We start from the raw sequence: 27548 nt of genomic DNA, 5'->3' as shown, positions 1-27548 counted from the left end.
AGACCCTCTATCCATAGAATTGTAATTTCTGGGAAAAAAAAAACAAGAGTACTTCAAGACAAGATGTCTCAAGTTAACTTACTCTGAAGGATGATTCAGAGACACCCACAGCATTAATAACGTGGAAAGCATTAAGAGCATGCTTTGAAACAGCCATCGAGTGTATTAGTTTCAAGTAATCTCCTGACAAGCATCTCAACTGAAAACTTAAGAGCTTTTTTCCTTCCTTCTAAAAAAGTTGGGAAACTGAGTGTGTGTGTCTGTGCATAGTTTTACCTTCATGTTAAAAATTCAACATAAAAAATTCCATGAGCAAAATTTTAACCCCAGATCAGTTAAGTAACTCTAAGTTCAGAGCTTAACTTTTACAAATTAATGTGATTAAAACTGAAGGATGTTAAAACTTCTCACATCACAATTCAAAAATCACAAATCAAGATTTTAAATTATGACTGAGTGGTCTGGAAATCAGAGGTGTTAAGACATTGGATGGCTTTGGCAGTCAATCTCTGTCTTGGCCGGAAAAGGCAGCAGATAATAGGCAGAAGAAGGTACCTCGGGGACTGGATGAGCTGAAGAAACCATGGCCGGGGAAACGATACTGTGGGAGATGTTCCTTTGTTTTCGGAAAATGAAATGTCTTCTTTGTTGCTTTCTTGACTGCTTATATAAGTAGATAGGACTGAGTGCTGAAGACAAAATTCTTTGACAACCTACGAGCAAACACAGGCATCCTTTAAGTTAAAAACAACATAAGCTCTGCACTTTAGGATATGTGGTGTTGTCTATTCACTCATGATTCTAATCCTTTGTTGACTCAGAAAGGAAAAGATTCAAATAGATAAGAAAGCAGCAGCGCTCTGAGTTCTGGTACAAGTGCAGCATATTCATTAGCTAATACTATGTTTACATGAATGCTTCACAATGGAGAACTCTAATCTAATGGGAAACAAACATATAGAAACAATTGCTGCTCACCCGATCTATAAAAAGAACAATTTCTGCTCTAGTACTTTCTGCGGCCATGTCCAGGATGACCCCGGATTCACGGCACTATCTTGATGGTTTTACACTCTTTCAATCTGTTTCTCTTTCAAGAATCATGAACAAACGGCCAGCTGCACCTTGTACCCTCTGCAGGATTACGGCTCTGTGTTAAGTTCATGTGCAGCGAGGCATTATGCCGAAATGCACTGTGATCAGAGCTCCAGCCAGATAAAGACCAAACAGCAAAAGTGTAGGTATGATCCTGAGAGAAAATCAACACAGGGTCTTAAGTCCCCACCACAGGTATTTAAAGGCATCTATCTACATTTGCAATACATCTCCCCTTTGTAATTCACCTCCCAGGACTTGATCTTGTAGCTAACAGGCAGGGACGGATGTCGGGGATGTCCAGCCCAGCCAGGGTCACTGTGGGTCTTTTGGGGGCAGTGGTCCAATAGATGGAATTATGGAAACTCTCTGTGTTTCTCTGCCTCTGTCTCCCAAAGGAAAATAATAATAATAATAATAAGCTAACTATGTCTATATTAACACAGAAAGAGCTCAGTACATTGCTAAGAAAAAAGGCAAATGCCAAACAATACATATAAAAACCCCACTAAAGAGTTTATATACTTATTTTATTAAAAATACGTTTAAAAGATTTGTTTCTTTTATTGGAAAGATTTATAGAGAGAAGGAGAAACAGAAAGGTCTTCTGTTCACTAGTTCACTCCCCCAAGTGGCTGCAACAGCTCAGCTAAGCCAATCCAAAGCCAGGAGCCAGGAGCTTTTTCCAGGTCTCCCACGCGGGTGCAGGGTCCTAAGGCTTTGGGGCCGTCCTTGACTGCTTTCCCAGGCCACAAGCAGGGAGCTGGATGGGAAGTGGAGCAGCTGGGATACAAACTGATGCCCATATGGAATCCCAGTGCATACAAGTGAGGACTTTAGCACTAGGTTATAGTTATCGTGCTGGGCCCTAAATAAGGTTTTGTTTTGTTTTGTTTTAATAAATAACCTTTTTTTTAAAAAAATTATTACAAGTCACAACTACATAACAGGATTAACTAACTACAGCCCCAGGAGCAAATGTGGCCTGATCCTATTTGTTTTTGTTTAAAGATTATTTAATTATTAGAGAGAAAACATTCTGATATGCTGATTCAGTCTCCCAAACGGCAGCAACAGCTAGAACTGGGGCAAGGAGAAGTCAAGAGCCTAGGACTCCACCCAGATCTCTCAAGTGGCTAGAGGTGGACCATGTTCTATGACCTTCCCAGGCATACTGGCCAGGAGCTGGATTGGAAGCAAAGCAGTTGCTATTCAAATCGGTGCTCATAAGGGAATACTAGCACTGCAAGTAGTGGCTTAACCCACCGCGACACAGCACTAACCCTGCTACTTGTTTTTATATAGCTAAGACCTAAAAAGTTTTCATATTTATAAATGGTTCTTATATTTCTTATGAAATCTTAAGAAACTTAAGAAATTTCAGAGCCCAAAAAGTAAAGTTTCATTGGACTATAGCTACCTGATTTGTTTACAATTGTCTAGGGCTGATTTTGAGCTACAACAGGTAGAGTTTAATGGTTGTAACAGAGACCATATGGCCCACAAAGAACAAAATTTTTACTATTTGACCCTTAACGGCAGTAGTTTGTGCTTTCCTGGTTCAGAGCACTGATTCTCAAAAAGCAGCTTCCAGACCAGCAATATCAGCACCCGTAGGGAACAGACACAACTTCTTGGGTCCCCTCTTGGATCTACTGCCTCAGAACCCTCAGGGGAGGCCGGGGTCATGTGCTCTCACAAACCCTGGGGTGGCCCTGACACACACAGTGCTGGACAGCTGGTGCCAGAGCAATGGAAACAGGCTGCAGCCGAGTCCAGGTCCCCCAAAACTCAAGATCTCTAATGAAGCTGGGAGAAAGTCACTGATGCAAACCCCGATGGTCGGTGACTCAGCGTCACAAATTTCATTTCACTAATATCGTGTTTGTCTTGTTTTAAACATTGATTTATTTATTTGAAAGAGTTACACGGGGGGGGGGGTGCGGTGAAAAGGGGTAAGGAGGGAGGGGGGAGATAAAGAGGGAGACAGAGAGAGAGAGAGAGACTTTGTATCTGCCTAGATGGCTGCAGTGGTCAGAGCTGGGCCAGGTTGCGGTCAGGAGCCAGGAACTTCACATGGGTGTATGGGCACAAAAACTTGGGCCATCCTGGAGCAGGCAGGACCAGACCTAAACTGAGGGATGTTGGCCTTACGGGTGGCAGCTTTACCAACTATACCAAAATACCAGCCTCTAACTTAAAAAAAATTTTTTTCTTTTATTTGAAAAGCAGAGAAACAGTTCTTACAATCTACTGTCTCACTCTCACATGCCTGCAATAGCTGGGAACTCCATCCAGGCCTTCTACTCCACCTGAGAACCCAACCACCTGAGCCATCACCGGCTGCTTCTTGGGTACATGCTATTAAGAAGCTGACACTGGAGGCAGAGCTGGGTCTCAATATGGGATGTAGACATCCTAACTCCCTTACCAGGCACTCATAATTACATCATATTCTTGAGCCAAGCTAACAAAGGTGCTTGGGTACTATGAGAATATTTCAAACAGTTTATGTAAAGTGAAATTTAAAAATTAATTGATTTCAGGTGGGTTTTTTTTGCAAGAAAATAAAACTAACTTTTTGATGTTTTTCCATGAACATTTTGAAGCACCTTTGTATTTCAAACAATTCCAAACAAACCTCACAAAAGGTCTGTTTTAAACCATTTGCTTTTAAAACATAGTTGCTTGACAGATAGAGCCAGTTACTTATTCTATAGTTTGTGAAACACGGCATTTCCCTGATGACATCACCTCACCTCAGATGACCCACGGACAGATAGAGGCAGGCAGGTGTCACAGGCAAAGCACATGGTTGGCAGGTACAAGCCTGCACTGGAGTGGGTTTAGCTCTGGCACTTGTTAGCGCGCGGCCCCAAACAAGTTTCCTCTTTTCAGTCTCAGTTGAGAATTAACTGTAACAGGGGATGCGGCAATGTCTTGCATTAAGCTACTACCTCTTCTAGGATACTACAAAAGTTAGGGGACAAAAAAATGGGAGACATCCCAGAGACATGTAGAATGAAAAGGGATAGCTTCATTGGAACACACTTCGGTAGCGAAAACATCAGGAACCTTGATGTCTGAAATTAATCCAAGTTCTTACTTTCCTCATTGGAGAACATGAATAGTCTATGTAGGGGCTGATGGTGCATTAGCTGGAATTACACGTACGAGGGGGCTTCAAAACGTTTGAAGAAAACAAACTAAGGGCAGTCAGCTGGCACAGTGACTAAGTCACTTCTTGGGACACTCGCATTCCATACCAGAATGCCTGACCTCAAGCCCCAGCTCCACTTCTGATGCCAGATTCCTAATGCAAACTCAGGAGGCAACAATTTATAGCTCAAGAACCTAGGTCCCTGTCCCTCACGTGGAGATTCATACTGAGTTCTAGGTTTCTGGCTTAGCCTGGCTCAGCCCTGTCTGTTATGGGCAGTTAAAGAATGATCCAGTGAATGGAAGATCTTTCTCTCTCAGTCTTTCTTTCTCTCTCTTTCAAATAAAAACTCTTAAAAAATTGAAGTAGCTAATAAAATGAATGAAAGGATAAGTTTATTTCAGTGTAAACACTTTTGGGATACACACATCTCATCTCAGACTGCCTGGGCTCAAGTCCTCGCTCTACATTTGACTCTAGCTTCCTGCTGATGTGCACCCTGGGAGTAGCAGGTGATGGCACTGTCACCCACGTGGCCTACAGCACTAGGCTCCTGACGTCGGTCCTACCCAGCTCTTGCTATTGCTGCACGGCTGGGGAGCGAACCTGCATACAGGAAGGCTTATGTCCACCTGACTCTCTTTGTGTGTCTCTGCTTTTCAAAAAGAAAAAAAGTTCTTGGAAAATGTGCATTATGAAAAAAAGGATGAGGCAGATTAGGCATAAATTCAAAAAATTGTTTCTGTTCTTAAGCCTTTGATTACATTTGGTATAAACATTGTGAAGTTCTCATACATGTAAATTATCATCAAAAACAAAATGTGGGGCCCAGCACAGTGGCCTAGCGTCTGAAGTTCTTGCCTTGAATGCACCGGGGTCCCATATGGTCGCCAGTTCTAATCCGGGTGGCCCCGCTTCCAACTCCCTGCTTGTGACCCGGGAAAGCAGTAGAGGATGGCCCAAAGCCTTGGGACCCTGTACCCGCCTGGGAGACCCAGAAGAGCTCCTGGCTCCTGGCTTTGGATCAGCACAGCACTGGCCTTTGTGGTCACTTGGGAAGTGAATCATTGGATGGAAGATCTTTCTCTCTGTCTCTCCTTCTCTCTGTATATCTGACTTTGCAATAAAAATAAGTAAATCTTAAAAAAAATTATGTCCCTTGGGGCTGGCACAATGGCTCAATAGGCTAATCCTCTACCTATAAAAATCAGCATCCTATATGAGTAACCATTCTTGTTTTGGCTTCTCCACTTCTGATCCAGTTAACCACTAACAGACTGGGAAAACAACAGAAGATGGCTCAAGTCCTTGGACGGTTGCATCCACATGGAGACGTGAAAGACGTTCCTGGCTTCAGCCTTGCCCAGTCCCAGCCCTTGCAGCCATTTGGGGAGTGGACAATGGATGGAAGCACTCTTTCTTTCTCTCTCCCCGCCTCTCTGTCTCCCCCCGCCCGCCCCCCCGGCCGGCTATCTCTCTCCTTCTACCTGTAAATCTGTCTTCCAGATATAAAATACATAAATCTTTTTAAAAATGCATCCTATAAAAGCTCATTATTTTCCTTTTCCATTCTTTAACATAGCTACCGGTGGGGCCTCTAAATGTATTCCTCCACACAACTAAGGCACTCATGTTTTGGATGCAGGACTACAGTGGTGAGCAGGGGACCCAACTCCCGGGCCCGTGGTACTTACACTCTTATGGTACGAGGCAGACAGCAGGCAAACCAATAAATCTGTGAGAATGTGTCAGATGGTGCTCTGCATGGCACAAGAGAGACAGTGCCCTGTGCAGTCCTGCTGCCCCTGGCTGACCTAGAGCAGAATCAGCAACAGTGGATGCTGACTGACCCAGAGCTGAGTGCTATCAAGCTCTGTGCTCAGCAGAGAGGCTGAGCAAGACGAGCGAGGGGGACCTGGCCCCTGTGAGGTCCCTTCATCACCAGTGTATCCATTCATTTTGTCATATCTGATTGTCATGCTCCATCCTTGCTGATGGGAATGATATAGGCTGATTATATGAAAGAGAGACCTTCTTTATCAGTATTATCAAGCTCAAGTGCAGAGCCATTACAGGGGAATCTTTTTTGTGCACTTGAACTTGAAGTATGAAGTCATCAGACCCCTACTAGGATATCAGGATGAAGCTTCTGAGACCCTTACGTTGGGAATGATCACTGTTTACCTGTCCTGCCAAATGACAGGCTCACTGCTGGAACGAGGCCGCCTCAGCCAGGTGACTGGACAGCAAGCTCCCAAACACCAGCCTGAACGAATCCAGTCTGTAACAATCATCGATCCGCAGTGTACCTGGTAATCCCACTGTCATAAGATGCTGTTGTGTTGGAAGCAAAATCTCTCCTTTCAGTTTGATAAAAGACATGATTGTTAGTGCTGGCACAACTGTTTATTACAAGCCAAAGAGATCTAGTGTTTTCACAGGTTGAAATGAAGACATGGGTTTCAGTTATGGAACCTTTGGGAGGTAAGAGTCCCGAAATTAATCTGGAACACAAAAAATGGGGGACAACCATGGACAGAATTCCACCTCTGTTCAATTACAGACATCTTTTTTTAAGCATTATTTCCTATAATGATATTCCCTATGGCAATTCACATAGCATTTAAATTGCATTAGTTATTATGAGTAATTGAGAGATGTTTTAAAGAATGAAGGAGAGTATGCAGCACAGGTTATATACAAATACTGAACACTTGAGCATCTGCAGATTTTGCTATCCCCGAGAGTCCTGGGACCAATCCCTGATGGACACTAAGGGACAACTGTAGCTTTTCATTTAAGAAATAATTTATTGGGCCCGGCTCGGTGGCGCAAGTGGTTAAAGGTCCTCGCCTTGCACGCCCGGGATCCCATATGGGCGCCGGTTCTAATCCCGGCAGCCCCGCTTCCCTTCCAGCCCCCTGCCTGTGGCCTGGGAAAGCAGTCGAGGACGGCCCAAAGCTTTGGGAACCTGCACCCGCCTGGGAGACCCGGAAGAGGCTCCTGGCTTCGGATCGGCATAGTATCGGCCCGTTGCGCTCACTTGGGGAGTGAATCATCGGACGGAAGATCTTCCTCTCTGTCTCTCCTCTCTGTATATCCGCCTTTCCAATGAAAAAAAATAATAATAAAAATAAATCTTTAAAAAAAAAGAAATAATTTATTTACTTATTTGAGAGGGAGAAAGAGAGCAAGAAGAAGAATGAGGGATGGTCACAGAGTTCCCATCCACTGGTTCACTCACCAAATACCTCCAATGGACAGGGATAGGTTAAGCAAGCTGGAAATCTGAATCCAGGTCTTCTATACAGACAGCAGGAATCTAACTACTCGAGCCATCACTGCTGTCTCCCAGGGTTGGCATTAGCAGGAAGCTGGGGTCAGGAGCCAGAGCCAGGAATTAAACCGAGGTACAGTGAATGTAGACATCTTAAAAATACAGCTGATACCATACACTTATATCTAACTTCCAAATTGCTTTCATCCATGTCACAGCTCATAGGATGCACGATGGGAATCCTCAGAGAGCAAGAATGCCAGCCGGGTCCCATGAGCCCTGGGCTGGCCTCACTGTCATTCACCCAGGCTCACCAAGTATCCCTTTGGGAAAGCCATCTGGGGAAATATGATGCAGGTGCAGACTAATATCCCTGCAACAGGCAGTTAGACAACCTTTAGGAGATGACCAGGAAACTCCTTAGAGCTCACAGGAGAGCTCTGCACTCATCTGAGCTGGAAAGAGACAATGGAGCACGTCACTGCTGCATCTCAGAGAAGCGGGAGGGAGCATCTGCTTGGGCAGTAAGTCCATGCGCAACTTGTGATGAAAGAGCAGAATATTTACTGTTACCAGGGGTAATAATAAGAATTACTGCCTGTGCCACAAAAATTCTACTAGTACCTACTTTCAGCCAAACACAGAAAATTACAGGCAACTGCCTCTTTCACAACATGGAGGAACGCACTGGGTGGCCTAAATGTCCCCCGAAAGTACCATACATCCTCTGAAACTTGCTGCACACTTTTCATGTTTTGGATTTGTACTGGGAAATGTAAGTCCAAGTGGTTGTTTTAAATATCTGCACACTTGGTAATAACATCAAATTTTAAAAGCCCCATTTTATTTCCTTTAAGATTTAGTCTGCAAGGTGGGCATACAGATTGCGCGTACAACAGAGGGAGGAGTGCATGTGAAATGACTAACGTTGCATGCAATCTTCCCTGTATTCATTGGCCTCTTACTCGGGGTCCATTTTAATTGTTATCTGTGCATGCATTCTATACCACATAATGAAATGCTTCCATTTCACCCACTGAGCCCTGGGTTTCTAGGTGCACCTCTTCTAATGACCCTTAATTAGGCTGATTTTACCCTGGAAAATGTGAGTTTTCTTTTAGTCAACAAGTCTTTTTTTTTTTTTCTTTTAAGGGAGAGCTCTGAATGAACTTTCAAAGAGCCGTTTAAAATGCTTAGTATTTTAAGCAGCGGTAAAACTGAACAAAGTCCGTTTGTACTCAAGTGTGGGCTACCAACACCTATATTTTTCATTGTACGTTTCCAAGGAAGCACTTTCCCCCTGCAGCGTGCCATCAACCTTCAGTGACCTTATATTGCAGAGGGATCAAATATCTGGGTAGAAAACAGCACAGTAAGGTAGCCTGGTACTACTTGACATTCGATAACAATGTCCACCAGAGATAATAGGTAATTTACAAGACACCCTGTAAAATGTCTTACTGAATGTGTTTTTTCATAATGATCAGCAAATGCCAAAGTCTAGTAACAAAACTATTATTTATAGCATATTAACATCTAATTGATTTTACAAATGGAGCTAATTATTTTGGATGGAGGGAGGAATGCCTGCCAGATATAAATGATTTATGATTGCCAAGACAGAACGCAACAGTGTTTTTTGCTAATTCATTTTCAAAATATGACTCTTATACTCAATACTCATTGATAATTTTCATTTTAAGCTAAGTGATTTGCTTAAATAATATATTAACCCTGCCCCCAACAAAAAGCAACTTTATGCTAGTACTCTGATATATTCTTAGCTGTAGACAAATGTTGCTTCCCACAGTGGGTTCAGAAGTGCCTGCACCAGATGAGAACATCCTCAAGGTGCTGATTTAGAAGCACACTGAGGTCACACTTCAGCAACCAGTTACCCAGAGTAGGAGCACTGGGGGCTTCCAGGCAGAGCCACACTGCAAATGCATCTTTGCCTTGTGCTTCTTGACCTAAAACACTGACCATTCCCTTGACAGCTTTCACAACTTGCACAAAGTTTGCCAAAGGAAAAAATTAAATAGCCTGAATTAGCTGATGAAAGTCTGCAGAACCACGCAGCACCCATTGGTTTGCTCAAGATGGAGGGCAGAACAAATTACTCAACTACCCGAGCGAAACTTGACAGCAAATTTCTGGGCCAATGGAGACTTAGACAGACTATGACAGCCAATCGACCTTGGAAAGATTTCCTCATCCATGGAGAGGCAGTATCAGCAGCATTTCAGAACTATCAAAAACATATATCAGAACCCTCAGAAAATGCTCCACAATGGGGAACTTGGGATGACATCAGGTGACAGTTCCCCAATCCTTGGGGTAACGTGGTGGTTGGAAAGCTGAGCGTGGTTTCTTCTTTTGTATCCCCCTCTCCTCCATATACGGGAAGAAGAAAATGTGTAAACAAGGGTCTCATCCACTATCCCCTGCTCTTGATTCTTCCCACTTTGATCAACTATGTAAACATCATCAACAATAACATTAAAAAAAAAAAGTCTGCAGACCTGATTCTTGAACTTAGCAGCCCTGAATGCATGTTTCTATGCTAAACGAGAGGGACTTAAGATTCCTTCTCCTTTTCAAGCAACTGAACAACACAAAAGTTCCAGCTTCCCAATAAAACAACCTGTGCATTTGCTGAAGGTTGTGGTGGTGGGGAACCCCACACACTGTCCCAGGCTGGAGCAGATACTGATTGGGCAAAGCTGAAGGACAAGGGCCCTAGAAATGAAACAAAAGCAAACTCATTCTGTTGACAGATGTTGATTACATCAAAGCAACAAGGGACTCCCCCAAGCTCACTACTATTTTAGAACAATTCATGGGACTCTGTAATCTACACAAGGAGGACGCAGTTAAGATTATTAACCAGTCATAATAAACATTATGAAACCTATTTTAAAAGACCTTCAGTTGAGTTGAAGACTAGTGTGTTTTTAGCTGTGAGCTTCTCCAAACAGTGGTTTATTCATTCCCATGGACATGTCTGGGAAGCCAAGCTGGGCATGCCATCAAGCCCCTTCCTTCCAGGGGTTAACTGCTCTGGCTGCCAAGTAAAATACAGAGTGAGCCATGTAATTATGGAGACAGTCAAAGGGCAGGCTCTATTTTGAAATCTATTTGCACAGACAAGGTCTTCCAATTGAACTTACAGGAAACAAGCTGGTAAAGAGCCTCCTTTTGCCCAGATGCTTTCCACACTTTATCTCCAATTCAGGAAATCATGGATATGGACACCGTACACCACTGCTTCCTGGATTCCAAGCTAAGGATGCCGTTACAGAAATTTGTTTCACCAATCCAGGACCTCCCCCAACTTTTTTTTGGTGGGGGTGGGGGGAGTGGGTCATAATTAATAGCATTTGGAAACAGCCTCTGGATGATAAAGCTGCAGTGTTTATTAACCAACATCTCAAAAGGGTACGCAAGGCCAGTTGGTGCACAGGTGCTGGAAACTTACGCCTTTTCTTCAGTGCTCAAAATAAAGAGCACGGTGAAATCTAGAAAACACTGGCATGAACACTCGTCTAAAGTAAAGATTCTGCTTGACATCCTACAGGGTTGCCCTTGAAGTTATTTATAGCTCTGACCTCAAAAACTGTAACAAAGATGCCAGAGAAGTAAGAGAAATGTGCAAAACATTTCAAATGACAAAAGAAAAAAAAAGTCGTAGTTCAATTTTAATGATCTAAGTTGGAAATTTCCATAAGAATGCAGCAACTCTCTTCTTCAAGTATGATTGGGCCACTACAACAAACAGAAGAAAGTGATCAGATGTGGGTGAGACTGGATAGCACGCTAAGGATGTCCGAACTGATCACGGACTGTAAGCCCAAACTTGGGAGTGCCTGGTTCCAGACAAAAGCAACTGGGAGGCCAGTCACAGAGTTCTGGGCAGAGGAAGGGTAGCAGCCGGAGGGCACCATCTTCCAATAATAACAACATTCAAGAGCAGTGCCTAGGTCACAGTAAAGCATGACCTTCCCCAAGGCCCTGTCAGGAAGCTGGCTCCAAGCGCCCTCCCTTCTCCTCTCAAAATATGTGTCAATTGCAAGAGATAGGAGTATAATCTCCAGGACAGATTCGGAAATCCTGGAGGAAAATACTTCATTTGGCTTCTTGCTGCAGGTGTTTAAAGTAGATAATATGTGGCAATTCATTAATGCACACCACTAACACCGCATGTGTTTATTTAAATCCTTACATACTTATTGGAGAGTTCATATTAAACAAGAAACCTTCCCCTCCTCCTTGCTAGGAATAAAAACAACTCAACCTACTTTAGAAACACAGATTCAGAAACATTCTTATTTAGTAGCATGGACTCATGTTTGTCGGCAAAGAGAAAAAAGTTCCTTTCGGCGGGCCTAACTAAAGCAGGAAGAAGGATGCTAAAAATTATAGTAAAAGTTCAAAAGTCTTAAAACTAAAAGCAGATCCTTGGGTAGATAAGTGGAAATTACAGTGCTGAATAACTTTCACAGGGAAATAGGGCTATGGCATAAAATTTCTCCATTTATTATGTTAAAAAACTGCTTCAAAATTTAAATTCTTAATAAGCATAAAATATTGAACCATGCTGCAGTAGTACATGCTTAGCAAATCCTATTGTCTCTCAGCTAAAGTTTAGAGAAAAGCAGCTTTTTAGCACTTCAACAATACATATTCTCAGGCAACTTCTTGGACAAAGAAATATTGTGTCCTTTCAGGCAAAATAAAGGAGCTGTTTATTAGGGGTTGTGGTTAAAATGTAATAATTCATTCCAGTTGAGCCCTGTGAAAAATGTCATCAAAATACCATTTCCTTCGCCAGATTTTCTGGATGCCGTGATACTGTTTAAACACAGAATAAAAGACACACTCTGATCAGAGGAGAGGCACCACACCACAGTGAACCCCAACCAGAGGCTCCGTCAAAAAAAGCCTTTAGTCCTGGCACCCAGGGAATGCACACTTCTGGGTTAGCACGGAACATCTGGCAAACCTCAGCTTCCCTAAGTTTCTCAAAAGCAACATTCCTGCTACTCATGCACTTTGATTAAAGATGAGGAGACTAAAATAATTTTTATTAATGCATACAAGAAGAAACCAGAAAGAGCAATTTACAGAAATTACACAAGAAATTCAACTGCAGAAAAAGCTCATCCAAAGAATTCCTCAGTTTAAGAGAACTGATAAAACCATTCTTTAATTCTTAAATAAGAAGCCAATCTACTCATCAATACCATTGTCATACAAAATACTACTCAAAATATTAGTCATCTGGATGAAAATACACAGTATTTTCAGAACATGTGGGGACTTACAGTTTACTATAAAGGCAGAGATTTAATATGAATGTTTTTAAATAGTATTAAAATATTTGAAACAGAATAATTTTAGTGCTCACCTTAAATATTATCAACTGAACTCTAGATGGAGAAGGTGCTAGGAACACTATTGACTGTTCTTTCTTTCTTTTCTAAACCTATCTATAAGCCTCAGGGTTTTAATTAATTTGCTTTATCCATTCGAAGGGCAGAGAGAATGAAACAGAGAGAAAGAGAGAGAGTGCAAGATTTATTTCTTAAATGACTACAGCAGTTTGCCCTGGGTTGGGCTAGGCCAAAGCTGGGAACCAGACACTCAGTGTGGGTCTCCCAGAGTGTATGTTAGTAGCAAGTTGGAATTGCAAGTCGAGCTAGGACATGCATCTAGACACTTGGAGACAGATGTGTCTTTTTTTCTTTTTTAAGATTTATTTATTTTTATTGCAAAGTCAGATATATAGAGAGAGTGGGGGAGAGACAGAGATGAAGATTTTCCATCTGATGATTCACTCCTCAAGTGGCCACAGTGGCTGGAGCTGAACCAATCCGAAGCCAGGAGCCAGGAACTTCCTCCAGGGCTCCTACTTGGGTGCAGGGTCCCAAAGCTTTGGGCCATCCTCAACTGCTTTCCCAGGCCACAAGCAGGGAGCTGGATGGGAAGTGGAGCTGCCAGAATTAGAACCAGCATCCATATGGGATCCAGGTGCATTCAGCCACTAGGCCACAGCGTCAGGCCCAAGGGCATGTGTCTTAACCCTTACATATTATCAATGCCTATCCTAGGTATTTTTTCTTTTCTGTTTTGACGAGCCATTTGACATTATTGCTGCACAGCCAAACAACTGATAGAAGACAGCAGAAGGCCCAGCATGGTGGGCTAGCAGCGAAGGGTATCGCCTTGAATGTGCAAGAATCCCATATGGGCACCGGTTCTAATTCCAGCAGCCCTGTTTCCCATCCAGCTCCCTGCTTGTGTCCTGGGAAAGCAGTTGAGGACAGCCCAAGGCCTTGGGACCCTATACCCTGTGGGAGACCGAGAAGAGCTCCTGGCTCCTGATCCGTGCAGCTCCGGCTGTTTGGCCACTTGGGGAATGAATCATCAAACGGAAGATCTTCCTCTCTGTCTCTCCTCCTCTCTATATATCTGACTTTGCAATAAAAATAAATAAATCTTAAAAAGAAAAACATAGCAGAGGTCTGACCAAAATTTGCAGTGTCAATACCAAAAGCAAGAAACAGAAAGACAAGCAGTCAAAAAGCCCAGTAGCTTAATACTTGCCTGAAAATATTTTCACTGTGGAACTACAAGTGAAAGGTATGAAATTTAAAAAAAAAAATCTGGATATAAGTTTTGTAATCGCATTTTGACAACTGCGGGGATTTTGTCTGCCCTATAATTCAACAATACCATGGTAGGGAGCATGGGTGGGAGGTAGGTAGGGGGATCAATAATCCCATGTTGAAGCACAAAGGTCCCAGCTCTTTGCTAATGCGCCTGGGAAAGCGGCAGAAGGCCCAAGTGCTCGTGCCCCTGCACCCTGTGTGAGATTTGGATGGCGGTCAGGCTTCTGGTTTCAGCTTGTCCAAGTCACAGCCCCACCAGGATCACTTGGGAGTGAATTAGCGGATGGAAGATCCTTCAATCTATCCTTCTCCCTCTGTAACTCTGTCTGTTACATAAATCAAATTGTTTTAAAGTAAGAGCTTCAGGAAAACAACACATTCAGAGTGAAGACAACAGAAGCCAAGATCACCCATGAGGGAGTTATTTTCAATCAGAAAAATAAAAAATATACATCAGCTTCTTCGGTATAAGAGAAAGTTCCAGTTATCTGAATGTGATGCTTGAGACTGACACTGCTGTCCCGTGCAACTTGACATTCAATTTGAGTAGACAGATTGAGTTAAGCACAAATAATTGCTCCCTAAATTTGACATGCATGCAGAAAGTGCAACGTACAAAAGTGTTACAAGCTTTCAAGAAAGCCTGCTTACTACCTGGTCCTTAAATAAGGGTTCTTCAGAGACATGTATGATCAATTAGCTGCTAATGTATTTCTTCGTTGTTCTGTCTGAAAGGCCGTGTCATGGACACAGGGAAGGACAGAGATCTTCACCTTTTGGTTCATTCCCCTAATGGGCAACAGCCAGAGCTGCTTTAGACAAAGCCAAGTTCTACCTAGGTCTTCCAGGTGGGTTCAGTGTCCCAAACTTTTGGCTATCTTCTGCTGCCCTCCCAGGTTCATTGTCAGGGAGCCTGATCAGAAGTGGAGCAACCAGGACAGGAACTGGCACCCATATGGCATGCTGCTTTCACAGGCTGTGCTTTATCTACCACACCACAATGCTGACCCCGTTATCTGTTATTTCTCTACTAACGATTAAAAATTAATTTTTATCTTATTGTAAGCAAAATATTTACTCTTCATGTGTTCATTCTAGATTGCTTCTCATAAATGAAGACACAACATTCTTTGAAAATGTTAACTGACAGAAATTACAGTAAGTGGAATGACAAATTCATCATCTCATTTTAGGTTATAGACTTTAATTATTGCCACAGAACTGAAATATGTGATGTACAAAATAGACATTTATTATCAAATGTGACATGAACTGAGCATGTTTTGAACTATCTATCAGTAAAACAGAGTTAATGGGAATAAAAAAGAAGGCAACAGTGTGGAATTTAAAGGTAGTTGTTACCAGGTGCAGGAGGTAAGGCACCACTTGGCAGACCCACCTCCCCTATTAGAATGCCTGGTTCATATTTTGGCTGTTCTGTCCCAATTCCAGCTTCCTGCTAGTGTGTGCCCTGGGAGGCAGCAGGTGATGGCTCAAGCATCTGGGCCCCGGCCACCCACATGGGAGACTCAGACTGAAGTCCAGCCTTCTCTGGCTTTGGTATGGCAGAACCCCAGCTGCTGAGTGCATCTGGGTAGGAACCAGAATATGAAAGATCTCTGTCTGCCTCTGTCTGTTTCTCACAGAAAATGAAAAAGAAGAAGAAGGAACCCCTCCCACCTGAAAAAAAAAAACACCTTTATTTTTGTTTGTGAATGCACCATGAGGATGCTTATTCCAGAAGACTTGCCTTCGTAATTATGTATTATAAGAATTCTTGTTGAAATTGCATTTCCTTCTTTAGTACTTGTTGGTTTTCTTGGTTAGTTAAATTTTCCAAGTTTTCCTTTGCTTATCTATTAACAGGAATAAGAACACCTTTCTTGCAGGGTTGCTGTGTTACATCGAAAGGGCCACAAGGTTAGCAGCCCATCAACATAACTGCTCTCCCTGGCTGCCCAGCTACAGGAGGAGGGTACTCTGAAAGGACCACCCAGTAGGCAGAGCACAGCCTGAATTACAAATGTGCTTTGGATAATCTACAAAGCAGGTAACTCACAAAGTAATCACAAGACCTTAGGTTAGTTTCCAAAGCTGCTACTTAAAATCCACATTCTCCAGAGCACTGGCCTTTCCTTACATCTCAGGGCCACTCCGATGATGTAATATTAGAGGATGCAGATGTAGAAACACTTTACCAAGTGGCCAGCATCTCAGGACAGTAGTGGATCCAGCAATGGCTTCTCCGCTGGAGGATGAACCACGCACAGCCTAATTTTGCTTTTCTGAAGAGTTCCTGGTGGTGCCTGGCTAGTATGCTCATGGTTAATAGATAAGGTCTAAGGGAAATCTCTTCGTCCATTCACAGGCATAAAACACCCTGGCGTTTTCGGAGAATCTCATCTCTCTAAACATATTACTCTATTGAATAGTTCTTAAATTTGTGCAGAGGGTGAGATGGGATAAATCACCTTACAGAAAGACTCCACTTTGCACTGATGATACTTCCTGTAACACTCACTATCACAAACAATTTTAAGAGTGAGGTCAGAATGCTGTTTTCATTGTTACCAGATAATATTCAGTCAAGTCATTCACAGCCATGCACTACTATGCTGAACTTGGTAACCTCAGTAACTTAAAATTTGTAAAGATGTAAACATATTTAGTTGGCTGTGTGATCTGTTTAATACAAATACTCTTGAGTTTGCCAAATCTTATTATTCGAGAATTCTTCTTACATAGAAATTCCTGTTTATTAAACAGTGATAGAGGAAGAACTTATTTACATTTCAAGCACTACCAACATACATCATTTATGACAAAAAATGCAAGCACTCCATAAGAAATGCTCAATCACTGTCAATCACAAACACTAAAATATACACAAACTTGAGCGTGCTGTGTGAACTGTATTAAATTCAGCTAAACACAGAATTACCAAGAGAACAAACAAAACAACAAATAATTATCAGTGACTCACAGACCTTTTTACACAGTACACAAAATAACTTGGAAAGGTGTAACCATGGAAACCTGATAGCCTAAATTCAGTACCTTTAAATCTCACATTTATTAAACACTGTGCAAATGATGTCCTTATAAAACTTAAATGTTTCAAAAGCTGTCAAAGCTTATCTTTGTTATCAGATCATTGATCAAAATAGTTTCAACTATAAATTAGCTGTCTTTAAAATGATTCAAAGATCATTTTAATGGAACTGCAGCAAAAATGTCAAACAATTTTTTCTAACTTTTCAGAAAACTGTTATTTCCAAACCACTGATTAACAACTGAAAAATGTAGCTATTTACAATAAATTCTGTAATAGTCAAGTGATATTAAAACATACTTTGCCATACAGATTTTCCTTACACTCACTGTTACATGCAATCACTCTCGGTTCTCTGGTTAATTACTACACTAGAAATGTTACTGGTTGTTTTGCGTTACAAAAGTTTTTTTTTTTTTCACTGACAATTACTGTTTGAATACTTTAATGCTTTGGTTAATCCTCATGTCTTATCTTTTATTCCATAACCTAAATGACTAAAACATTATTTTGCAGTTTGTTGGCTCCTACACTTAAGACTTAAGGTTCAGTGTGTATTTCATTATGTAGATGAGCAATGGATGTTGTTTGACATGATTTAAATGGGTCAACAGTACTTTCCTAGTCACATTAATCATCCAGACAGCTAGAATGAAAAAAAGGAGGCCTTGAGAACTAAAACTAGAGAATCTATTCACACAAATGACACTCCCCATTGCCAGCTTATCTAGGATGTGGTTAGGAAGAAGGAAGAGTTACAGACCTTGAACACATGTTTCATTATTTATTCAGAAACCACTTCAAGACCCTGATCTATTTTCAGAAACCAAGTGAACACCCACAGAGACATATTTCTGAGATATCAAATGGTGAAGGAGGTTAAACAAAGCATCCAATGCACATCCATGCAAAAACTGTTCACTGACGAATTGAGGAGCCCAGTCCAGTCATGACTGAGCCCTGAGGGCAGGGGCAGGCTTGACAGACTCTACCTAGATGGTCCACAGGACAGATGGGGACTCAGCCCTCACTCTGGGCAACAGTGTGACCTTCACCTGCTGGAGGGGGGTGGTGGAATGGGGGCTGGAAAAGAAGAAGAGAGGGAAGGCAGCCATTAAAATCAGCTGCAAATTACTTTGCACCAGCAATGAGTCAGAGGAGACATGGGGCCACAGCTTCCTGCCCCATCCCCACCTCAAGAAATGCCATGTCTCCATGGCTAGTCTATGTGCCAGAATGGGTACTTTCTTCCTCCCTTTTTTTTTTAAGATTTATTTATTTTTATTGAAAAATCAGATATACAGAGAGGAGAGACAGAGAGGAAAATCTTTCATCTGCCAATTCACTCCCAAAGTGGCTGCAACAGCCAGAGCTGAGCTTATTCAAAGCCAGGAGTTAGGAGCTCCCACGCAGGTGCAGGGTCCCAAGGCTTTGGGCCATCCTCACCTGCTTTCCAATGACATAGCAGGGAGCTGGATGGGAAGCAAGGCCTCCGGAATTAGAACCGGCACCCATATGGGATCGTGGCACATGCAAGCTAAGAACTTTACTACTAGGCTACCATTGCCAGGCCCTTCTCCTTCTTTTAATTTATTTGAAACGCAGAGCAACAGAGAAGAGAAAGATACAGCTCTTTCATTTGCTGGTTCACTGTCCATTTGCTCACTACAGCCAGGAATGAAGCCATGAGCCAGGAACTTCATCCCAATCTTCCATGTAGGTGTCAATGTCCAAAGCAGCTGGCTATCCTTTGCTGCCTGCCAGCATTGGCAAGAAGCTGGATTGGAAGCAGAGCTGGGACTCAAACCAGGCACTGAAATGTGATGCAGGCGTACCAAGCAGTGACTTAGCCCACATTACCACGCTCACCCTCTTTTTTTTTTTTTTTTTTGCATAGTATACTTAAATAATATAATTTTCCACATGGCCATTTATTCCTCTTAAATTTGTAAAAGTCAAATTCTTAAGTTAAGAAAATATACAAAATTTGACATATTTGAAAAACTTTTCTCCACAGTAGTAGCAATTCCTAATGCCAGTGGTGTCTATTTCACTACATTCTCACCAACATTATTGTTAAAATCCTTGTTAGTTCGATAAGTTTATTTTTCATCAAAGCACAGATGTTTTTCCTTCTTTTATGTATCTCTAGAGACTAGGCCTCTTGGGTTGTTTCTTCCCCCTAACTTTCTATTATTGCTCCTGGCTCCTGGCTTTGGATTGGCGTAGTACTGGCCGTTGCAGCCACTTGGGGAGTGTACCATCAGGCAGAAGATCTTCCTCTCTGTCTCTCCTCTCTATATATCTGCCTTTCCAATAAAAAAAAAACCCTAAATAAATCTTAAAAAAAAAAACAAAAAAATAAATGTCTATTTCTAGATACCTGCTTGGTTGCTATTAATAGACTGAGTTTTTATAAAGCATAATGCTACTGTACACATAGAAATTTATTTTTGCATAATATTGAGCTTATTTTAAAAAAATGTATTTATATAATCAGCAAAGTTACAGAGAAGGAGGGGAGAAGAGAGAGAGATATCTTCCATCTCACAATGGTTAGAACAGCCTGCATTAGGCCAGGTTGAAGCCAGGGTCATGAACTCCATCCAGGTCTCTCAGATGGATGGCAGCCTTCTTTTGCTGCTTTCCCAGGTTCACTGGCAGGGAACTGGATCAGAAGTGGAATAGCTAGGACTCGTACCAGGCAATCAGATGGGATGCTGGTGCTGAAAGCAGTAGCTTAACACACTATGCCACAAACTTATTTTTATTACATACATTTTATTTACTATTTTTATTATTTTTTAAAGATTTATTTTTATTGGAAAGTCAGATACTCAGAGAGGAGAGAGAGAGGAAGATCTTTCGTCCAATGATTCACTCCCCAAGCGGTCGCAACAGCCAGAGCTGTGCCAATCCGAAACCAGGAGCCTGGACCAGGAGCTTCTTCCAGATCTCCCATATAGGTGCATGGTCCCAAGGCTTTAGGCCGTCCTCAACAGCTTTCCCAGGCCACAATCAGGGAGCTGGATGGGAAGCGGGGATGTGGTGACATGAACCAGTGCCTACATGTAATTGTGGCATGTGCAAGGCGAGGACTTGAGCCACTAGGCTACCATGCTGGGCCCTATTAAATAAATTTAAAAAATTTTTTAAATAAATTTTAAAAGGTATGATATTCTAGTGCCACATTTTCATATTTCTTCATATATGAAAAATCAACAGATTCACATTCTCCATTAGAATGAAGGGTGCTGGGCCCTGCACCGTGGCCTAACCACTGAAGTCCTCACCTTGAATGCGCCGGGATCCCATATGGGCGCCGGTTCTAATCCCGGCAGCTCCACTTCCCATCCAGCTTGGCCTGGGAAAGCAGTCATGGACGGCCCAAAGCCTTGGGACCCTGCACTCACGTAGTAGACCTGAAGAGGTTCTGGGTTCCCGGCTTCAGACTGGCGCCAGCATTGGCCATTGCGCTCACTTGGGAAGTGAATCATCGGACGGAAGATCTTCCTCTCTGTCTCTCCTCCTCTCTGTATATCTAACTTTGTAATAAAAATAATTAAATCTTAAATAAAAAAAAAAGAATGAAGGGTGCTGAAACCTGCTAGGATTATGTACGCCCTCTTTTCTGTCTTCCCTCCCTCCTTTCCTGCTTCTTTCTCTTTTTAATATTTATTTGTATTTGAAAGGCAGAGTTGCAAAGAGGTAAGGATAGAGAGAGACCTCTTCCATCTACTGGTTCACTCCTGAAATCACCACAACGGCCAGCTCTAGGCTGGTCCAAAGCCAGGAGCCTCCCCTGGATGCAGGGACCCAAGCACTTGAGCCATCTTCTGCTGCTCTTCCACGTGCATCAGCAGGGGTTACATCCAAAGTAGAGCAGCTGGGACTTAGTTTCATCTGAGTCTCCCATGGAGATGTCAAGGAACTAAGGACTTGGGCCATCTTTCACTGCTTCCCCAGACCATTAGCAGGGAGTTGGATCAAAAGTAGAGCAGGTAGGTGTTGAACTGATGCCTAAAAGGGATGCCAGTGTTACAGGCAATAGATTTATCTGTTATGTCACAATACTAGCTCTGCAATAAAATGTCTTAAAGCTATTGGATCCAGCAGCTGCTCCCCCCCCCCAAAATCTTTCCTAAAATATTCTAAGTGTAAGAATGAAAGATATTTAAAAGTTTCTTTAATTTTATTTGAAAGGCAGACAGGAGTGGTGAGGGAACATCTGGGCCAAAGTCGGGAGCTGGGAACTCAATCCAGGTCTCCCACATGGAGCGATAGGGACCAAGGCCCTCGGCCCTCACTGGCCACCTCCCACAGTCTGAATGAGCAGAGAGGGGGATCCAGGAGCCAAGCTGGGATTGGAGCCCAGGTGCTTAGAGGAGATGTGAGCATCTCAACTGGCGTCTTAATTGCTCTGTTAAATGCAACCTCTGGAGGTTATTTTACATCTGGGATGCTCTGTTTATATGTATATATATATGTTAAAAAAACGCATTCAAAAGGGCCCTCATCTGCAGTTGGCCCTGGGCTGTACGTGCTTCCTGTGGGGAAAATGGTACATTGTTCCCACACTCCTATGGCAGTTTCCAGGCACATGTGCTTGGCAGTGCATGTGGGCCTCAGGTCATGGCTACTCATCACGCCACAAGTTAAACTCCCAGGTTACTTACTCTAGAGCCCCAGAGCAAGCTCTGGCTTGACCCTTATTATCGCTGAGCACAGCATGATACAAGCTGCTGGTTAAGATCTGGGAATGTTTCAGTCTTGGCCACAGTGATGACAGACGGATAGGAAGTGTCCACCAATGTTAGACCAAAAATTAGAAGTTCCATTTCCATTTTTGGGTTCTAAAGTCTGGGGTGGCAAGCAAAATTTTGCAGGAAGCAGTGGGTCCTTCCGATAGACATGGGAAGCATTAAAAGCAGAATATTTTATATATCGTATTCTTATAATATATATTTGCAACAGGTGGTTAGGCACTAAAATGGACAGAATTTATACTTAACTAACATTTCATCATCATCAAATTCACCCTGCCGTAACTGGATGCTACTGCAATGTATATGAATCATCTGAAAAGACTGGCAATATTTGAGTTTGGCAATGGCTAAACTCAGACCTCATCAATATTAGGAAATCCTAGCCTTTTTGCCTCTAGCCAACCAGCCTGGCTGCACAAGTGGGAAACTAACTGACTTGGAGAATTTATGAGCTCGGCTGTATTAGCAATGCATATTTCCTTTTGAATTATTCTAGTCTGTAGCCTGAAGCTTATAATTATCATTCCTTTTGCCACACAAGCCTGAAGATCCACAAGTGGTCTAGGTGGTGACATTAATACTTTGCCATGTTTTAGTTGGGTTGATAAAAGTGCGACAAATGAAAAACAGATGGATGGATGTGTTACCACATTTTTTCAACATTGTGAGCTAATTAATTGATCAGAATCACACTGTATCTATAGAAAGTGATTCCAAATCTAATAGAGATGCTTTTGACTTTACCACCCCAAAAGGGATACTTTGCTTGGAGCAGAGTGTTTAGGTCATCAGTAATATACATTATGGATACAGTTAGTTCTACTCAAAGATATATCCAAGAATGAGGTATCAGCTTTTTGGAATCTGTTTTTCTACATAAACAATGTAAGTTATCAGGTTAGCCCTTTGTCATAAGATAATAAAAATATTAGAGATTTGCAATGAAAACAAACAAAAACCCAACGGGAAACAATGAATAATTCAGCTTATAAGCACAACACAACGGAGCTACCTGTTGAGTCTTCTGAGCGCTGCTGGGAATGTTGCCACCATTTATAACACGTCAGACAATTAGTGAAAGTAAGGAGGTCACTTCTTGTTTCCTCCCTCCAATTCTCTGCTTCTTTCTCTCAAGTTCCAAGCACAAAGAGGATGAAGGCTGAGCATCCCTGAGAAACAGAGAGAAGTAGGGAGGGGTCACGTCTTGCCCCTTCCCAGGCAAGCCCCTCAGCCAGGAGTCTCACTGCACCTTAGCGCCGTCCAAGCTCCAGAAGTGACAGGCAGAAAGTTTCTATCTTTGGGTTCAGGCAACCCTGCTCACCTTCTCCTCAGCATCTAAGAGAGCAGCTCAAGCTCCAGGACACCACTCTGGGAGAAACCAAGGTGGCCTTGGAAAACTGATGTCCCTCGGTCCAGAGTTCACTGGAAGCCGGGCGGGGGGTGGGCGCGGTGCAGGAGGTCTCAGTATGATTAAGTGTTCGTAGCACAGATGGAGCCAGTGGAGCTGGACTGTCTAGCTTTAGCTCCGGCCCCATGATTTACTAGCTGTCAACCATCACCAAGTTATTTAACCATTTCCTACCACAGCTTCTTTACTGACTGAAAATTGGAGAAATCAGGGCATGCATTTGGACAAGTGGTTATGACATGTGTTTAAAATACCCGCGACTCTGGGGGCTGGCATCATGGAACAGTAATTTAAGCCATCTCCTGTGATGCTGACATCCTATATCGGAGCACCAGTTCAACTCTTAGATGCTCTGCTTCTCACACAGCTTCCTGCCAGTGCACCTGGGAAGCTGGTGGAAGATGGCTCCACGTGGGAGACTCGAATGGAGCTCCCACTGGGCTTTGACTTGGCCACCTGGGGAGTGAACCAGTAAATAGAAGATTTCTTTTTCTCTGTATCTCCTTATCTCTTCCTCTTTTAATTAAACAAATTATTTTAAAAATTAAAAACAATTCCAAATATAACCAAGTCCCACATCAGAGTACCTGGATTCAATAAACCCTGGTTCTGGTTGAAAATCACTGCTTCCTGCTAATGCAGACCCTGGCATGCAGCCATAATGGCTCAAGTAATTAGGTTCCTGCTATTTAGACAGAATATCTCAATTGAGTTCCTGGCTCTGCCTTCAACTGGGACATTTACCCATTTGGGGGAGTAAATCAGCCAACAGGAATGTGTTCTCTCTCGCTCTTTCTTCTGTGCTTCTCAAACAAATAAAAAATTAATTTTAAAAAGACGAATTTATTTGGAAGAGTTGGGGAGAGAAGGGGGAGGGAGAAATCAGAGAGAGATCTTAAAGATCTTCTATCTAGGGGTCAGCGTGATAGCACAGGTCCTCGCCTTGAAAGTGCCAGGATCCCATATGGGCGCCAGATCTAATCCCAGCAGCTCCACTTCCCATCCAGCTCCCTGCTTGTGGCCTGGGAAAGCAGTGAAGGATGGCCCAAAGTCTTGGGACCCTACACCCAAGTAGGAGACCTGAAGGAGATTTCTGGCTCCTGGCTTCAGATCAGCTCAACTCCAGCTCTTGTGGCCGCTTGGGGAGTGAGTCCTTGGATGGAGGATCTTTCTCTCTGTCTCTCCTCCTCTCTGTGTATCTGCCTTTCCAATAAAAATAAATAAATATTTAAAAAAATCTTCTATGTATTGTTCACTTTCCAAATGGGGAGGCTAAAGACATGAAGTAGACCTCAATCCATATCTTCCACATGACTGATGGATGGCCCAAGTATTTGGTCTGTTCCCCCGCACTGTGGCCACCTGAGCAGTAGTCTAGAAGATGAAAGACCTCTGTGCTGCTCCCTCTCTAATTGTTTTATTTTTTAAATATTTTATTTTGTATTGGAAAGTTAGACATACAGAGAGGAGGAGAGACAGAGAGGAAGATCCTCCATCCAAGGACTCACTCCCCAAGCGGCCACAATAGCTGGAGCTGGAGCTGATCTGAAGCCAGGAGCCTGGAGCTTCTTCCAGATCGCCCACATAGGTGCAGGGTCCCAAGGCTTTGAACCATCCTCGACTGCTTTCCCAGGCTACAGCAGGGAGCTGGATGGGAAGTGAAGCAGCCAGGACACGAACCAGAGCCCATATGGGATCCTGGCGCATGCAAGGTAAGAACTTTAATCACTAGGTTACTGTGCCGGGCTCTCCCTCTGTAATTCTTTCAAACAAACAATAAATCTTTACAAGAATACAGCTTCTTGCTAATATGCATCCTGAGAGGGAGTCAATGGCGGCCAAAGAATTTGGGTCCTTCCCACCCATATGAGACCTGGATGGAGGTCTAGCCCCTGCCTTCAATCTGGCCCACCTCCAATTCTGCAGGTATTTGGAGAATGAGCCAGTGGATGGAAGATTTCTCTATCTCATTTTTTTCTCTCTGCTTCTCAAATAAATAAAATAAACTTCTTTTAGAAACAACTACTTTTAAACATTTAATTATTTTGTTTTACTAATAATGTTTTTTTTTAAAGTTTTATATTCTTTTTAAAATTTTATTTGGGAAACCCCCTCAAACTCCCATCCCCGACAGATTTTCCCCGTGTTGCTACAATGGTGTAGTCCTTCATAAGGAGTCATAATTCTATCAGCCTCTTATTTAAGTGTGCCCCAACATTGCTAGTACAGACAGTGTCAGACAGTCCAGCATCCCATTGTCTACACATTTCCAACAGTTTCACTGGGAGTCCACCTTTTGTTTGGAAGCAGAGATGCATGTCACATAATTCCCCCACATTTGGAAATGGTAGACCCAGTACTCCACCACTATACATTTCCATAAATGAGAAGCCATGAAACAAGGTCAACAACTGGTATGAATTAGAACAACAGCCACAACAACAACAACCAATTACACCACCATGAAAAAACACGCCATTGAGTAACCAACACATGGGTAACAGAAAGGAAACACAAAAGTCGTTTGGGAAAAATGATGCCGCCGTGTAATCCACGAACCAGTGATGATTTTGACAAGAAAAAAGAAAGTATTTGAGAGATTTATTCATTTTTATTGGAAAGACAGATACACGTAGAGGAGGAGAGACACAGGAAAAGATCTTCTGTGTGGAGGTTCACTCCCTAAAAGACCTCAAGAGCTGGAGCTGAGCCAATCTAAGCCAGGAGCCTCTTCCAAGTCTCTCATGCAGGTGCAAGGTCCCAAGACCCTGGACTGTCCTCGACTGCTTTCCCATGCTGCAAGCAGGGAGCTGGATGGGAAGCAGGGCTGCCAGGATTAGAACCGGTGCCCATATGGGATCCTAGTATTTTCAAGGCGAGCACTTGAGCCGCTACGCTATTGCACTGGGTCCAAAAGAGGAAAAGTTTTAAACGTCTAACAATAACAAACACAGGTAAGGATATGGGTCAAGACAAACCCAAGTGGCTGGAGAATGTCTGTTGGTATAACTACTTTGGAAAACTGTCACTGTGAGTCAGTCATGCAATTGTAGGCATACACAACAAAAATGCATATAGTTGTGCACCATCACACACACACACACACACACATGCAAGAATGCTTGCAACAGAAGAAAGTGGAAAGCCAACCCAAATGCCCATCAGAAACAGAATGGACAAATTATGGTAAACTTCTACATTTATTCTACTAATAAAAACCAGCTAATAAATATCCTGAAGCGGAGAGATTTTTAATTGGGCTGATGTAATTGACCTAATTAGCGACCTAATTTTCTTAGATAGAAAACTATCCTTTCAGGAACCAAAAATAAGGAGAAAAAGTTGACATATTTGAGGCAATTTATAAAGTACCCTTCAATATTTACACATTAACACAATTTGGTTAACATTAATTTGATCCAACAACCAGGGGGAGATAAATTTGTGAAGATTCCTCACACCTTGTTCACAGGTAAAACAAAGACAAACCAGAAACAGAAGTAAGCGAGAGTTCAGACTCAAGGGGGTAAGGAATCTGTCCAAGTTCAAAACAGGTTAGGAAAGGTAACTATGGGTTGCAAGCCTGTATTATTTTTAAAAACTTCATTAACGCAAATTTCAAACATATACAAAAGTAGATTAGTATAACAAACTATTCTGTACCCATCATCCAGCATTGACAATTTGTTACTTATTTATCTGTAACCATCCTGTCTTCCCATAGAAGTGTTCTGAAGTCAATCCCAGCTATTATATCAATTTATCTGAAAATAGTTTGATGTGTATATATCCAAGAGATGAGGGCTCTCTTACGTGTTTTAACAACATAACACAATATATTATTTTAATTTAAAAAATTTTATTGGAAAGGCAGATAATATAGAGAGGAGGAAAGAGAGGAAGATCCTCCATCTGATGATTCACTCCCCAAGTGGCCACAGCAGCCAGAGCTACGCTGATCCGAAGCTAGTGTTAGGAGCCTTCTCCGGGTCTCCCACTTGGGCACAGGGACCCAAGGCTTTGGGCCATTTCTTCACTGCTTTCCCAGGCCACAAACAGGGAGCTGATGGGAACCAGCGCCCATTTGGGATCCCGAAGCGTGCAAGGCAAGGACTTCAG

General features: G+C 42.6%; 1 protein-coding gene across 2 annotated transcripts in view; it reads right to left on the bottom strand.

The window, feature by feature from the left end:
• METAP1D (methionyl aminopeptidase type 1D, mitochondrial) overlaps positions 1-27548 on the bottom strand; it is an 82418-nt gene that overhangs the window by 18978 nt on the left and 35892 nt on the right. For both annotated transcript variants that reach the window (XM_040971717.1, XM_040971718.1), the window contains exon 2: positions 556-713. In XM_040971717.1, coding sequence (XP_040827651.1) covers positions 556-713 — 158 coding nt within the window. The remainder of the gene's footprint in view (positions 1-555; positions 714-27548) is intronic.

This window comes from Ochotona curzoniae, unplaced genomic scaffold (assembly GCF_017591425.1).
Source record: "Ochotona curzoniae isolate NIBS_2020 unplaced genomic scaffold, NIBS_Ocur_1.0 contig_2210, whole genome shotgun sequence".
Classification (NCBI taxonomy): Eukaryota; Metazoa; Chordata; class Mammalia; order Lagomorpha; family Ochotonidae; genus Ochotona; species Ochotona curzoniae.
The sequence above is the reverse complement of the archived record's forward strand: the minus strand, read 5'-3'. Positions and strand labels throughout refer to the sequence as shown.